The following is a 17,132-nucleotide window of genomic DNA, read 5'->3' as shown; positions in this document are numbered from 1 at the left end:
TATAAAGATTATTTTTCATATTTTTTTTGACTGGTAGCCATATAAAGATTATTTTTCATATTTTTCTTTGACTGGTAGCCATATAAAGATTATTTTTCATATTTTTCTTTGACTGGTAGCTGTATAAAGATTATTTTTCATATTTTTTTTGAGTGGTAGCTGTATAAAGATTATTTTTCATATTTTTTTTTAACCGGTAGCCATATAAAGATTATTTTTTCCCATTTATCTTTGACTGGTAGCCATATAAAGATTATTTTTCATATTTTCCTTTGACTGGTAGCCATATAAAGATTATTTTTCATATTTTTCTTTGACTGGTAGCCATATAAAGATTATTTTTTCATATTTTTCTTTGACTTGTGGCCATTTTAAGATTATTTTTCATATTTTTGACTGGTAGCCACATAAAGATTATTTTTCATATTTTTCTTTGACTGGTAGCCATATAAAGATTATTTTTCATATTTTTCTTTGACTGGTAGCCATATAAAGATTATTTTTCATATTTTTCTTTGACTGGTAGCCATGTAAAGATTATTTTTCATATTTTTCTTTGACTGGTAGCCATGTAAAGATTATTTTTCATATTTTTCTTTGACTGGTAGCCATGTAAAGATTATTTTTCATATTTTTCTTTGACTGGTAGCCATGTAAAGATTATTTTTCATATTTTTCTTTGACTGGTAGCCATATAAAGATTATTTTTCATATTTTTCTTTGACTGGTAGCCATGTAAAGATTATTTTTCATATTTTTCTTTGACTGGTAGCCATATAAAGATTATTTTTCATATTTTTCTTTGACTGGTAGCCATATAAAGATTATTTTTCATATTTTTCTTTGACTGGTAGCCATATAAAGATTATTTTTCATATTTTTCTTTGACTGGTAGCCATGTAAAGATTATTTTTCATATTTTTCTTTGACTGGTAGCCATGTAAAGATTATTTTTCATATTTTTCTTTGACTGGTAGCCATATAAAGATTATTTTTCATATTTTTCTTTGACTGGTAGCCATATAAAGATTATTTTTCATATTTTTCTTTGACTGGTAGCCATATAAAGATTATTTTTCATATTTTTCTTTGACTGGTAGCCATGTAAAGATTATTTTTCATATTTTTCTTTGACTGGTAGCCATGTAAAGATTATTTTTCATATTTTTCTTTGACTGGTAGCCATATAAAGATTATTTTTCATATTTTTCTTTGACTGGTAGCCATATAAAGATTATTTTTCATATTTTTCTTTGACTGGTAGCCATGTAAAGATTATTTTTCATATTTTTCTTTGACTGGTAGCCATATAAAGATTATTTTTCATATTTTTCTTTGACTGGTAGCCATATAAAGATTATTTTTCATATTTTTCTTTGACTGGTAGCCACATAAAGATATTTTTCATATTTTTCTTTGACTGGTAGCCACATAAAGATTATTTTTCATATTTTTCTTTGACTGGTAGCCATATAAAGATTATTTTTCATATTTTTCTTTGACTGGTAGCCACATAAAGATTATTTTTCATATTTTTCTTTGACTGGTAGCCATATAAAGATTATCTTTTCATATTTTTCTTTGACTGTTGGCCCTTTAATTATTATTTTTTTAATTTTTTTTATAATGTTACAGGTGTAAATAGTCTTAAGCTAATGCTATATATTTTTTCAGAGGGTGATATCAAACATTGTTCACTGTGTCTACTCGCGTCATAATGGGTACAATGAGCGAGGTGGTCACATCAAGACCTCCCGCCTTTGAAAAGAAAGCTTCTGGTCCACAGGCTCCCCTCTCGGATAAACAAAAGCCATGTGACCAACAACCTGGCCAGGTATGTGCAAGTCTTTATATTTAGTCATTTGTATGAGGCCGTAAAAGATACTGTATATGCTGACAGTTCATTTCGATGTAATTATCAGCTTTTTTCATTTCATGAACTCCCTTCATTTGATACCAGTGCTGCTATTATTTCATACATGAATACAAATTTCATTCTTTGATACAAGTAAGCTTTCAGCTATTTAGTGTACGGCTGTTAAAATTCAAAAGGAGGTGGCAGTAGTTAGCTATAGGATGGCAGGGGGCACACCCACTTGACATGCCCCTGAGCTCCCACTTTGCTATCAGGTTAACTACTCAGCTTCCTCATGCGGCGGCTTCACAGTTTGCATTTTATTTTATTTCAACCTTGAATGACTCAAGTTGACTTAGATTCCTTATCTTTTGCTGCAGAAGGACTTTACTCCACACCTTGTAGGAATTTCAAGCTAAATGCATTTTGCAGACAGCATATTTGCTTTCTACATACTGTACTGCCATCTGCAACAGATTTTATCAATTACTCTCTCTGAAGCATTCTTCATTCTTCTCTGTCATATGACAGTGTTGGTAAGTTTTTGTTCTGGCACAAATACAAACCCTCGCTCTTCACACAGGAGAATAATAACAGCAAAGCTGGAATATGGCAGTTTAGATATAACGAAGTGTAGATAGGTGGTCATTGTTACCTATATGAAGCAGGGAAACCCTCTCACCGCTTGCTCACCGAGTGCTCCTTTGATTGCAGCCATCAGTGAGAACAGACTTAATTTTTCTTTTTCTGTTCCTGGATGTTTATGAATTGTGTGTTTTTGATGGGGATTTTGGCTAAGGATCTGTGCCTCATCAGGGGAAAGGAGTGAATCCTTGCCTGTTGTGCTCCTAATACCCCAATGCTGTGCACTCTATTCCAAGATTACGAGTTTCAAAAAGGAAGGGTACTACTCACAAAAATACCTAGCCATGCTTTTAAGCTTAGCCAATCTCGGACAAAAAGGTCTCGCTCTTCAGAGTTTCAAGTATTTCCAATCCAGCTATCTTGAGATATTCTGCAGTAACATGACCTACGCAGGAGATCTCACGCGAAACCAATGTCTCTAGATCTTAGAACCCAAATGCACAAGTCTAGGTCACTGAAGCGTATAAATTTTGTGGACAATTATGTGCAATTATGTTCCCAATTGAGTTCGTTTCTCACCTTCAGATCCGGAGTCCCCGAAGGAGTTACTCAGGCAAGGGTAACGGAAGAACCTTGTTCACCCTTCTGCAGTGCTCAAAGACGTATTCCAATACCTATTGGACGGCCTTTGGCATTCATGCTTTTCCGCCATTTCTCCTTTTCTGAAGGGTAATGAACAAAGCAGTTTCATCCAAAGATCTGTAGTTTATACCAGTAACTCCAAAGTGGCCTCAGGTAGAATGGTACCTGCACTTTCTGCATCTACTGTACTAGTAGATGTTCTGAGAAAACTTCCCCAGAGTCGCTACCTGCTCTGTCAACCCCACCTGCAGAGGTTCCATAAATCAAGGCATTCCTAATCACTTTACAGGTGGAGGTTTTCCAGCAACTCTTCGAGCAAAATAACAAAAGACGTCTCAGTGCCTAGGGAAATCCCCCAAGCAAAGTTGGCCATCTCCTGTGGTTGGTTTCGTTGAAGTAATACTTCTCTCAGAGCCTCTATTCCACTAGTTACACAAATTTCAGTTTACCTATGAAAGGAAAAACATCTCTGTATCAGTGTCGAAAGGGTATCATTCCTTGTGGGAATTATACTTGTCAGAAGTATGTAGAAGAGCGTTCCTCCACATGAGATTCGCCCTCCAGCTTGGGATGTAACCAAGGTGTTAAGGTTTCTAAAGAGAGCTTACGAACTGTTGAGGTAAGCCTCAGACTGGGACTTCACCAGGAAAACTGTGTTATTACTGGTGTCATCGAAGTGATTACGCGAGTTACATGGACTCTCGTATTCATTTTCTCACTCGAAACACTGGAGGCAGGGTTTTCATTCTTTTTTTTCCTGGCTTTGTAGCAAAGACTCAAAATCCATCAAACTTGGGTGCTAAATGTTCATTTTTTAAAATTATCGTCCCCTAGGGGAGTAGTTGACGATCGAAATGAGTTACTTTTGTGGCTTGTAAGAATGCTAAGATTCAACATCAAAAGAACTCTGACTTCCAGACTCAGGTTACATAACCTATATGTAAGCACCATCAGAGCGAAAAAGTATGTCACCAAAAATACCATATCATTTAGGCTGTCCTGCATCTCCTAGAGCACCAGAAGAAATTAAGGTGTACGCCCATGAGATCAGAAGAGTTGTTACAACTCTCGCTTCAGGAAGAATCTCTCGGTGGCTCAAGTAAAAAGACACTTGAGTATGGGAGCGTCAGTCCACCCTCACTACACTTTTACAGGTATTCACTTGTAGGTCGTTAGACATGTTATCACTTGGACCTGTGATTGCTGCTCAGCAAGTGGTGTGGTGACTCTAGCTCCTTTGCAGCACCAAAAGTATCACATCTTTAAGTTAAAATATAATTCTAGGTTAAGAGTGAGAGTGCCTTGCCTCTTTTCGTCTCCTCTTCCCCTCTTGGGGTATAGCTATTTTAATCCTATATGGCTGGACAGATATCAATATGTAAGCATCACCTTCAACTAGCGCCTTTTCTGTTTTCTTAAAGAGAAGTGTTAAGTCAACCAATCATCCTCCTTACGAGGGGGTGGTGGATATATTAATTAAGGCAAATCCATCATTTGTTTTTGTCTCAAGCCATCGACTGACTAGAGTATAGGCTGCTCATGAATGGAAGAGGCAAAGGACAGCAACAATGCCCTAGATAGCAGGATGGTGCCCTAGAGACGGACCATATATACTTATGATCAGCACCCAAACCTCCTCTCCACCCATTCTAGGACCAGGGAGGGCCAGACATTGACTGCCGATGTTAAAGCAGGTACTGTAGATCTATAGGATCTCCCAAACACCCCGTCCTTACCATACAAGGATAGTGAGGTTGTAGACACTACAAGAAACTATAAAGTTTGAGTAGGCCTCAAACCCCAAGTAGGGACGTTTCCAATAGGCCGCCACAACCCTAGTCCAAAGATAAAGAAATCTACTTTGCAATAGCCTTGATTTTGTAGGAAGTGAACCTAATTGTACATTCGACCCTGGTTCGTAAGATGTCTAGAATGCTATTCTCAGCACCTGAGATCGATAAATCCCAAACCAGCCTGTTTGGTTAGTGGACTTCCATCCACCCTAGGATGAGTCTCCTAATCAAAGGATGAGCATTTGTATTTGTCAGAACAAATCACAAATTTTAAGAGTAATTTCTTAACTATACAAAGCTGAGTCCTTTACATCATCATCATTACCTCCCCTGAAAGTCCCAGATGCAATGAAAACGAGAGAGAGAGAGAGAGAGAGAGAGAGAGAGAGAGAGAGAGAGAGAGAGAGAGAGAGAGAGAGAGAGAGAGTTCGCGTGAGCATAGTTTACCTTACAATACAGTAAAGTTCATTGTGTTTTTAACTTACCTATTGTTTAAGAATATATTTAACACACTTTTACAAGACTAGATAAGAATTAATATACAATTTGGAGTCAAGATCCACCGGCTTCGGCCACGCGGCAGCCATGGACCACAAACGGACGCATAGCGCAAAAACACCAAAGGGGAGACGCAAAATTCTCCACCACAAAAGGAAATGGTACTCGACTTAATTGATGAGGAAGAAGCAGAAGCATCCATGGTCTCAAAAACAGTCCCAAAATCTTGAAAACAAGCTGAAAACTCCCGAAGAAAACTATCAAGATGGCGCTGCTAGAAGGAATGGAGAACCAGCGAATATGTTTTTAACACACTAGCATCAGAGTTGTAATGGCTCTCTCGCTCACATATCCAATACTGTCCCATATCCTTCAAGACAAGGTCAACTCTATTCGGGAAAGGATAGCCGTGGCTTGTTTCAAACACATCCCTGTTTCATACATGTTATCTTGGATACTGTATTCACTCCAGGGGATAAAACACTGTGATACCTCTACAGGGAAAATTCTCTGGTATGTCACTCACCGAAATATCCCAAGTAGAAAGCTGCCTTTGAGGAACTTCCATCAGGAGGACAGGTCTATCTCACCCAAAAATGAATTTTTCCTTTGTCAAAATCCCTTTAATTAACGAAGTAAGAATAAAATAAATCGCTAATATGTTTGATATGCGTACATGGTAGCATTGTGCTTTCATACATACCATAAAATACTGTTCATTGTGTTTTTTTTACTTGAATATATACTTATTGGTATAAAATTAATTGTAAATAAATAATCATGAGATTGAAAAGGAAAAAATATGTTACTATCTGTTATTTCCTGAAATGAAAAAAAAAATGTCGTTTATGTCTTCAATATTCTTAGCAGCATTGTGCATTCATTGATACAATACAGTACTGTTCATTGTGTTTTTTAACTTGAAATGTACGTATTGATATAAAATTAATTGTATATAGATAATCATGAGATTGAAAAGAAATTTTTTTTACGATATGTTGTTTCCTGAAACGAAAAAAAAATATATCGCTAATGTGTTTAATATGGGATGTAGCATTGTGCATTCATACATACAATAGTCAATAGAAAATCCTGCCAATTTGTGATTTGGCTAATGTTGATTTGAGAAAAGCTTGGGGTTTACTGTATTACAATACTTCTGTCACCATAAACATTTGTTTTGGACTAGAATTTTTCACATTATTGCCTAGAGATGGTGGTAGACGAATATGTAAATACTGTTAAAACTCGCAAATTGTTTTATTTTTGTACTTTCTTAAACAGAAATGTAGCTTATTTTATAAACTAAGAACATAAATATATAAAGTAACAACAATAAAGATCATATGTGTTTTGAAAGATTCATAATGAAAGTGTACTAACATTAAGCTGGCCTTAGAATAGCCGTTCTCCCATTACATGCAGTATATGATAAAAATGCTTTTCCTAAGGGAAATTTTTGGGTCCGCCCTTAATTTGGCTTTGTTCTTTACACGAGGATATATGGTATTTCAAATAAACCTATTGAAATTATTATCCTAATTGGAAAATTACAGATCAAGTAATAATAGTTTCTTTTAGGAAAATGAAATATCCTTCGGTAACATGCCTTAATCAGCTGATTTGGAAATCCTAAATGTAAACAATGGAAGATCATAATTCGCTGCTTTATTTATAAATATGATACTAAAATGTGAATATTACATGTATTATTATTTGATACAGTTGAGCGAAACACGAGTTTAATCCAAATCATGTTTCTTTCATCATCATCTCCTCCTATACCTATTGACGCAAAAGGCCTCAGTTAGATTTTGCTAGTCATCTATATCTTGAGCTTTTAATTCAACACTTCTCCATTCATCATCTCCTTCGCGCTTCATAGTCCCCAGCCATGTAGGCCTGGGTCTTACAATTCTTTTAGTGCCTTCTGAAGCCCAGTTGAATGCTTGGTGAACTAATCTTTCTTGGGGAGTGCGAAGAGCATGCACAAACCCCCTCCATCTACCCCTCATCATGATGTCATCCACATATGGCACTCGAGTAATCTCTCTTATAGTTTCAGTGCTAATCCTGTCCTGCCATTTAGCTCCTAATATCGTTCTGAGGGCATTGTTCACAAATTTACTAAATCTATTGGAGATTGTTTCATTGTCATACCATGACTCATGTCCATAAAGTAACACCTATCTCAATAAACTGATGTATAGTTTGATTTTTATATGTAATTTCAGGCGATTTGATTTCCAAATTTTACTTAACCTAGCTATTGTCTGATTTGGTTTTTTCAATCTTTCACTAAACTAATTCTAAAGATCCTGTATTGGAGATCATAGTTCCTAAGTACTTAGATGATTCTATCTCATTAATCCTTTCTCCTTCCAATGATATTTCATCTTCCATTGCATACTCCATTCTCATCATCTCTCTCTTTCTTCTATTTACCTTCAGCCCCATCTCATGTGATATTTCATGCATTCTGGTAAGCAAGCATTGCAAATCCTGTGGTGTTTTGCTAAGGAAGACAGCATCATCAGCATTCTCTAGGTCTGCTAAATTCCTGTCACCGATCCAGTCCAATCCTTCTCCACCATCTCTGACTGTTCTACGCATTAAAAAAATTTTTAACAGTGAATTGATGTAAAGTGTATAGCGAGAGCCGGGACAAGCTTGGTGGAGGGAGAAGGAAGTGGTGTGAAGCAAGCCCAGTGCAAAGGAGCGCGGCTATTTGAAATCATCACGCTGCGAGATATTTAGCTGCAGATATTTGATATTCTATTTAATAGGTAATACGGTTCCCGGTGTTGCGTATAAGTGAATTCGCTAAGTATAAACTCGCGTACAGCATGGGCTGATTGTATATTACAGTATTATGCAGTGCAATATGAGCAAGTGTATGTAGGAACAACAGTGTTTTGTTGTGCTGTACGCATGTGTAATGATGACTCGTGTTATGAGTACCGTAATCTTATTTTGTACATGTGCTTAATTTACTGAAATAGGTTCATTCATTAACACAATACTTATACTATACTGTGATGGAAACCAAGTAAAAACAATATTAGGGAGGATATTGTGTTACTCAGTATGTTAGTCGACCGCACATAGGCAATGGGCATTGAGTTGGTAGGTTACGAGTTAACCCACCCGAGGGCGGCAAGTGTTCGCAGATTCTCGCTGAGCACACCTGTTTCTGTTACCTAGCTAACCTTGCAAATAAGGAGGGTCTACTGTATCTATTCAGTATGCATATTAGTTATGTATTGAAATGGTTATTTTTTTATGAAAATACCTATTTGTTCCATTTGCCACTGAAAAATAATTTAAATAAATTTCCTTTTTCTTTTCTTTTCTAAAGAATGCTGATAAAAATGACCCTGGTGAAAACTTACAGCCAGTGGAGTCCTTTGGTCCATACTTTCGTCTCATTCCAATGAACGGTCAAGTGAAAGAGCTACAAACCATCATCCGTGATAAGTAATTTCGTGTAACTTTTTTATGAGATTTTGATTTAGGTTATTGTGTAAACTGTTAACTGTTAGAAATTATTTTTCATGCCAATTTACAAACCTTTTAATACTGTTATCAATAATTCATTGCAGATGAAAAATATTTAAAATCGTTTTAAGGACACTTTTTTTCTAAACAAACCTAAGTGTGAAATGAAGCAGAGGTACAAGGGAAACTGCTGTGACTATTAAAAGACAGATCGTGTGATGATTAAAACATATACACACACATATGCATTACTGTATATGTGTGAGGCTACTTGAGTTACATAATAATTTCCTAATTTTGTGGATTTTTAAGATTTTAATTTTTAAGAAACTGGTTTTATAAAAAGAAATAAATTTATATTCACCACACTCTTATATAAAGATGTTATTTTTACCCTTTATTTTCTATATATTTATTTCATATTTTACTAATAGTTTTTATATAAGAAATTCTTTTATCGTATATCTTCTATATAATACTTAATATTTTGTTATTATCTTCAATATAAGTATTTTTACCTGCCAAATTTAATTAGGCTAACTCTTTTAATAACAATAAACCCTCTTATCATGTCGACCTGGGTGTAATAATGGAGGAGTCAAGGGAGTGGTAACAACAGCTTGTATGGCATCACCCCGTCAGCATTATTACCCTGCCTGTCAATAGCTGTTGGTGCAGTTTCTCAAGAGGTCATAGGCCAATGCTCCCTAACCTTTCTAGTTTTAATCTACAGACTTGCTTGACAAATCACTTACAATAAAACCATTATTTTGTAATTGTCCAGTTTTTAACCCTTTTACCCCTAGTCTATTTGGAAATATCCAACCCTTAACCCCCAGGTGTTATTTTTTTTCAAGCACATTTTGTAGTATATTTTTTTTTTAAATTGCTCTAACAGCCTTAATTTTCATCATAGAGAGGTCAGGTTGGTCTCATTCTCTTGGAAAATGCCTGAAGTTTCTCAAAAAAATTATCAAAAATATGCAAAAAATAATTTAAATAGTTTTTTGCAAGGACGTACCAGTACGTCCATGGGGATAAAGCGGTGAGTTTTGTGAAACGTACCTGTACGTCCTTTGGGGGTCAAAGGGTTAATAACCAACATTTATCAAGTATTTAGTCCTTTTATTTGTAATGACAGCTGTAAGAGTAATGACATTTGTCCAAAATATTTTATAAAGAACATTAGGATTTTTGAGAGAGATATTGCATTCATGAAATAATAGTTCACATCTGTACACTTGTTTTTTCAGAAATACTTCTAGAAGCGACTTCAAATTCTACGCTGATAGATTAGTAAGTACATTACTAGTACAGTATTTCAGTTATCCTTTATATATTTTGTTCAGCTGTAAACACAAACTGATCAATGAGTCTAGCAGTAATAACTAAAATGAACAAATCTAGCAGTGATAACTAGAATATAGGAGTATACAGTATTATTGTTGTTATTATTATTATTATTATTTTTATTATTATTATTATTATTATTATTATTATTATTATTATTATTATTATTATTATTATTATTACTTGCTAAACTACAACCATAGATGGAAAAGCAGGATGCTATAAGGCGAGGGGAGGTCTCCAACAGGGAAAATAGTCCAGTGATGAAAGAAAATAAGGAAATAAATCAAATTTAAGAAAATTAATGCACAATTAAAACATTTTATGAACTGTAACAACATAATAATAAATCTTTCCTATATAAACTATGAAAGCTTTAAAAAACAAGGGGAAGAGAAATAAGATAGAATAGTGTGCCTTAGTGTAACCTCAAGCAAGAGAACTATACCCCAAGACAGCATATTATCATTGTACAGAGGCTGTAGCACTACCCAAGGGTAGAGAACAATGGTTAGATTTTGGAGTGTCCTTCTCATAGAAGAACTGCTTACCTTAGCTAATGAGTCTTTATTCCAGTGCAAAATCCAAAAATATTTGCTCTGTAATGTGGAGTATTATTTTGGCAAAGCTGAAACCAGCCGTTAAGTGTGCGTGTTTTTTTTTTTTTTTTTTTTTTTTTTTTTTTTCTCTCAGGGTGTAACTACCCACTGCTACTTAGCGAGGTGGGTTAACCCTCGCGCTCACACCAGCACTAGCGACTAACGGTTGCTTTTTATTTTGGCTCGGTAGAGTAAAGACATATTTAAGCTGCTTTCCTTATACGTGCAAGGAAGGTACAGTAGTAAGAAGCCTTTGGCCCCCTACCACTGCTGCTCGCCCAACGTTCACTCTGCTTTGGCAGATGGGCATGAGCAGTGGGTGACAAGAACTGTGTGTCTTGTTGGGTAACCCTTTGGGGTAAACCCCGAAACGAGCTTCGTCCATGTTTTACAGGCAACACTCGATACCGACCTTCAACTTGAGCTTAGTTTGTTGACAGGAAGCGAAGATTACTGTCCAGAGGACCTCCACGAGGTGTTGAGCAACTTTCCCTTTCAAGGGAGAATTCCCTCAGCCACTGTTCAGGCAGAATTACAGATAGCCGCAACAGAGGTTGGTTGCCTTCCCCGTCTGTGGGAGGGAATTCCTATTCTTGGGGACTCCTCCCTCGGAACTTGGATTCGTCCATGTCCTAACCTTGCTCGTCGGAGCTTGTCATCGAATGAGTTAGGTGATTGCTTACAATTCCTACTCATCGCCACCGTACCCTCAGGGTGCAAAACGAGTCCCGTTGCATTTTCCCTCAGATCTTTGCCACAAGTGGTGACAACTGCCAGCCGCAAGCCTCTCCCATTGACAAGTCTGTAGGCCTTAACTCTTTTGGGTTATTGCTACATCGTGCCTTTGGGCACAACAAAGCTCATAGAGCTTTGTGAGGCCAAGCTCTTCGAGACCTGCGCCTCAGTTTCTAACTTAACGAGGAAGAAATGGCTGATCTTCAAGTCCAGCACAGCCTTTTTCGTTCCCTTCCGAGGGATAGTATAAGGCTACTCCCCCCCCCCCCCCCCTTTGGGAGGTAGGAATACTAAGAGGAGAGGCGAAGGTTTGCTAGACTGTCGCCTTGTGTAAAACTCTCGCCTCGCCTTAGTACCTGGGGCAGGTTTGTGAGAACCTCGCCTCAGATACGACACCCTCGCCTTGTTTTAATACCCATGGCTGGTTTGTGAAACCCTCCTTGCCAGCGCTAGAGTAGCGAACACTACTGGGTCTAGCCGTAAATGAGATTCATTGCTGGCAGTTTCTAATTCTCGTTCACTTTGCAAACGCTCTCCAGCATTTGCTAGTATCATGGCGTTCACTGTTTCTCGCTGGCGTTCACGAGCACTTGCCAGCGTTTGTGGACGCTCTCCAGCGTTCGCAGACAAGCTTTTATGAACTTCCCTAGTGTTTGTGTTATTTGCAATTTGGGACAGCAAACCCTTCATGCAAAAGTTTGTTTCTTCATGGGTAACTCTTGGCCCTGAGAAGTTTTACACAACTGCAGGCATTTGTTAAAACTGTATAAAAGGCTGAAACGAACAACTGGTGCATGCGCTCTTTCCAAGACAAAACATCAGGGTTATTGGCAAAAATTTGGTTTACTACTGATGGCTTGAGTCGGCCGTATACATCAGTGTGCCCCTGGACACAAGTCCTTGTTAGACTCCAAGTTTTGCATAAGATAATCATTCTCTGTTATTTTCTTGTGCTTTGTTACCCGACGAAATGGAGAGCTCTTCGGCACTAGCACAACGGGCTTGTGATATATACCCTTACAAGGTTATTATTTCAAGCCTTTAGTCCCAAGGGAAAATTATTAGCTTCTGCTAACATTTACGAGACCAGAAATTTCACATAAGCGAATCTGTTTCCTGAAAGGGAACATTCAAAACTTATACCAGTTCTGCCTATCGGAGACGAAGGAATATAAACTTTTTTGTCGTTTATAGGAAGGAGGTGGTCTCGGTTACGAAAGTTTATCACTGTTCTCCAACTGAGTTCTGGACACACCAAATAATTCAGGCTATGCCAGTATGTTTGTCTACCTCCCTGTGTGTCACAGGTATTTTCCAATCTTTATGACATTGCTATCACTCAAAATATTTAGTCCTGCAATTTCACTCCTAAACATAACTGCTGTTGTTACCTATTTTAATAGTTATTTCTTTCACAAGGCCTTGAGATGAAGGACAATTCTCTTCTGAATATGAGGACCTTGGCCCTCATTCAGACTGCATAATCCTTTGAATGCTGTTGAATCTCCACCACCAACAAATACTTAGTATATGAACTTCCTGTCAAGAGATCTTATCTATAATGCATGAGCACTAGCATATTCCATCTTTGCCTATGCTTGCTCAAAATTCTTTTTGCAATTTCCTTATTGCGAATGTTTTTCATCAGGAGCATTATAATATTGTTCTTTTGTTAGTTTATTTTTTTTTCTAGTTAAATATTCAATACATTGTGACATTACATGACTAAATGAAAACTTCCCCATCAAGAGCATACCCGGTATAAGCCTCAGTAACAACTCCTATGCCAATAGGGGATTGATGCCCCCTTTTCATCTAGGTTCCATAATAATTTACCTCGATAGATAAATTACCAGCTTCTTTGAAGCTCTGGTTCATAATTTTTTCAATATACTTTTTATATTATGTGCTGTTTGCTAAATTTTTGGCATCAAAGGAACTTTTGAGTGTTATTCAAAGCTGCTAACCCTCCCCATTCATCATGTTTTGATATACTAAAGAAGCTGTTGTTTCCCCGATATGCTCTGTTTTTTCAATATTAATCTTACCCGATCATGTAGCTGTCAACTCCGTTGCCCGACAGAAATCTACGGTCGGGATACGCCAGCGATCGCTATCCAGGTGGGGGTGTGCTCAACAGCGCCATCTGTGGTCAGGTACTCAAGTACTTCTTGTCAACAAGACCTCAATTTTTCCTCTGTCGTGCCGCCGGCAAGACCTACATGGATACGCTGTTGATTTTGGAGTCTTTTGTTCACGATTTGGTGATGTATTTGCTCTGAAGTTTAGCCTTCGCTGTTCAGGAAGCTTTATCCTTAGCTTAGCAAGCTTTTGGAATTAATTTGATTCATTGGTTAACGATCTTTGCTTAATTTTGGAATTCCCCCTTGACTACCTCTAAATTCAAGATGTCTGACCATTCCCAAGTTCCTAAATACAGGCAGTGTAGTGTTAGGACTTGTACTAGGCGTCTTCCGAAGGCCTCTATAGGTCCTCACACCGTATGTTCCAATTGTAGGGGAAAATCCTGTCAATTGGAAGATCGATGTGGGGAATGTGCTGGGCTTTCGGAATTCGATTTTAATGAATTCCTCAGATATGCACGTAGGTTAGAGAAGGAGAGAGATAGGAGGAGTTCTTCTCGCTCTGTGGATTTTTCCTCTCCCCATGCCCCTCAACCTTTTCCTTCCCCTGTGGTGGTGACTCCCGAACCTGCTACGAGTGCTCAGCCTGGAATGGCTGATATGTTGCGTGCCATTCAGGCTCTCGGTGAGAAGGTGGAGTCGTTGGTTAGTGACCGCAATCAGCTCTTGGCAGATGTCAGAGAGCTGAAAGCGAAGAGTGCAGTGGGAAGTGTTAGTGCTAGTGATGTGCATAGTGTCAGTGTCAGTGTTGCGCATGAGGGTACATCTGTGCGTGCCAGTCGTCCTCCCAGTCCGGGACCTCTTGCAAGCTCCCAAGCCCAGGGGAGAAGCAATGTCGAAGGACCAAAGGGTTCGGCAGGCCTTGATCGGCGCACGGATGTATCCTCAGTGGTTGCGGACGTATCTGCTAAGGATCGTCCCATCCACTTACAGACGAATGAGCCCTTACATTCCTCGTCTGTGGAAGAGGTTTCCAGGAGGAAACGGTGGACCAAGGTCTCACGACCGCTCAAACGTAAGGTCCCTTCCGAGCTAGTCCAACGGCCCAGGTGTAGCCACTGGGTCAGTTCGGACTCGCCGCAGTCATCTGATGACTGCACACCTCCCAAGAGAGGTAGAGTGGTCCCTCAACAGGCCTCTGCTCTGTCTGTTGTTGCTCCAACCACAGTAGACCCTAAGTGGTCCATGCTGCAGACTATGCAGTCTCAGCTTGCGGTTTTTATGCAGGAGTATCATGCCGAGAAGGTTAACACCTCTCCTGTTAACCTACAACCCGCAGAGGTTGTGCGCTCAGCAGATACTGCGGCTGCCTGCTCCCACACCCCACCTGTGAGAGCTCCTCCACCGATGCGCAGTCCTCACTGCCAGACGCATGTTCTTGCTGCACCATCTGCTAACATGCGTGAGCTGCCGCATCAGGAGTTGCCGGGTTCCAGCACTATGCGGCATTCTCCTCAGCCCATGCAGCATGCTCTGCAGACCTTACAGCATGCTCCGCATACCATGCAGCATGAGCCGCATACCTTACAGCATGCTCTGCATACCATACCGCATGCTCCTCAGCCCACCGCAGACCCTCCCACACACCAGCCCTCTGCTTTTGTTGTTGCCAGCTCGCAGACTGTCCAGCAGAGGCATGATGATGGATCCGCAGGTACGCATGCACCCGTTCTGCAGGATTCAGCCGTTCAGCTTGCTGCTCTGCCTTTGCCTCTCACTACTCAACTTTCGGATGATGATGTATCGGATGATGAAGCTGCTCATCTGGATGATCCTCACTCTGATGTTGAAGGACACAAGTCTTCGCCACCCTCCTTAGACTTTCGCAAAGTCCTTGCTTTGTTCAGGGATTTGTATCCTGAACACTTTGTGTCTGCAACCCCTCGTTCTCCTCCCTCCGAGTTTGCTCTGGGCATGCAGTCTGCTGCGCCTGCCTTCACCAAGCTTGTTCTCGCCAGATCATCTAGGAGAGCTTTGAGGGTTATGGGGGACTGGTTGCATTCCAAGAAGCAACTGGGAAGGACCTCTTTTGTGTTTCCTCCTCCCAAGCTGGCTTCTAAGTCGAGCGTCTGGTATGCCACGGGAGAGGAACCTGGCTTGGGGGTTCCTGCCTCTGCCCAGGCCGACTTCTCAAGTCTGGTTGACTCTCCCCGCAGGTTGGCTATGAGACGTTCGAAGATCTGCTGGTCCTTTTCAGATCTTGATCATATGTTGAAGGGAGTCTTTCGTGCCTTCGAGATATTCAACTTCCTCGATTGGTGTTTGGGAGCCTTAAGCAGGAAGACTTCCCCTTCAGATAAGGACTCAGCCATGCTGATCATGTCTAGCATGGACAAGGCAATTCGGGATGGGTCTGGTGAACTTGCGGCTTCATATGTATCAGGAGTCCTCAAGAAGAGAGAACATCTGTGCTCCTTCTTATCTGCTGGTATCACTCCTTGCCAGAAGTCAGAGTTGCTGTTTGCTCCTCTCTCCAAGTGTCTGTTTCCGGAGGAGTTGATTAAGGGGATGGCTGCCTCTCTTATCCAGAAGGATACTCATGACCTCATGGCTTCTTCTGCACGTAAGGCTAAAACCTTACCTTCCGTGCCTAGACCCTTCCGCCCTACAGCAGTTGATACACCTGCTTCTAGGTTCATCCCACCCTTTCGTGGCAGAACCTCCAGCAGAGGAGGTACCCGTGCAGACAGTCACCGTGGCAAGTCCAAGAAGGGTTCCAAGTCCGCAAAAGGCAAGTTTTGACTGCCTTTCTCTCCAGACAGCAGTAGGAGCCAGACTCAAGACCTTCTGGCAAGCTTGGGAGAGCAGAGGTGCAGACGCTCAGTCTGTGAAGTGGCTAAGGGAGGGATACAGAATTCCGTTCTGCCTCAATCCCCCTCTAGCTACATCTCCCATCAACCTCTCTCCCAACTACAAGGAGAAGGACAAGAGGCTAGCGTTGCAACAAGAGGTGTCGCTCTTGCTACAGAAGGAAGCAGTGGTCATAGTCCGGGATCATCAATCCCCGGGCTTTTACAACTGTCTCTTCCTGGTAGCCAAGAAGACAGGAGGTTGGAGACCGGTGCTGGACGTCAGTGCTCTCAATGCTTATGTCACCAAGCAGACGTTCACGATGGAGACGACGAAGTCGGTCCTAGCAGCGGTCAGGCAGGAGGACTGGATGGTCTCGTTAGACCTGAAAGACGCATACTTTCACGTCCCCATCCATCCAGACTCCCATCCTTTCCTAAGATTCGTCTTTGGAAAGGTTGTGTACCAGTTCCAAGCCCTGTGCTTTGGCCTAAGCACGGCACCTCTTGTGTTTACGAGACTGATGAGGAATATTGCGAAAAACCTTCACTTGGCAGACATCAGAGCCTCCCTCTATTTAGATGACTGGCTTTTAAGAGCTCCCACAAGTCGTCGCTGTCTGGAGAATCTCAGATGGACTATG

General features: G+C 39.9%; 1 protein-coding gene across 2 annotated transcripts in view; it reads left to right on the top strand.

The window, feature by feature from the left end:
• The window catches only part of kri (krishah), a 51,490-nt gene that overhangs the window by 20,309 nt on the left and 14,049 nt on the right, over positions 1–17,132 (top strand). For both annotated transcript variants that reach the window (XM_068369683.1, XM_068369684.1), the window contains exons 2-4: positions 1,675–1,834; positions 8,732–8,850; positions 10,125–10,167. In XM_068369683.1, coding sequence (XP_068225784.1) covers positions 1,718–1,834; positions 8,732–8,850; positions 10,125–10,167 — 279 coding nt within the window. In that variant the 5' untranslated portion in view covers positions 1,675–1,717. The remainder of the gene's footprint in view (positions 1–1,674; positions 1,835–8,731; positions 8,851–10,124; positions 10,168–17,132) is intronic.

Source organism: Palaemon carinicauda, unplaced genomic scaffold (assembly GCF_036898095.1).
Source record: "Palaemon carinicauda isolate YSFRI2023 unplaced genomic scaffold, ASM3689809v2 scaffold80, whole genome shotgun sequence".
Lineage (NCBI taxonomy): Eukaryota > Metazoa > Arthropoda > Malacostraca > Decapoda > Palaemonidae > Palaemon > Palaemon carinicauda.
The sequence above is the reverse complement of the archived record's forward strand: the minus strand, read 5'-3'. Positions and strand labels throughout refer to the sequence as shown.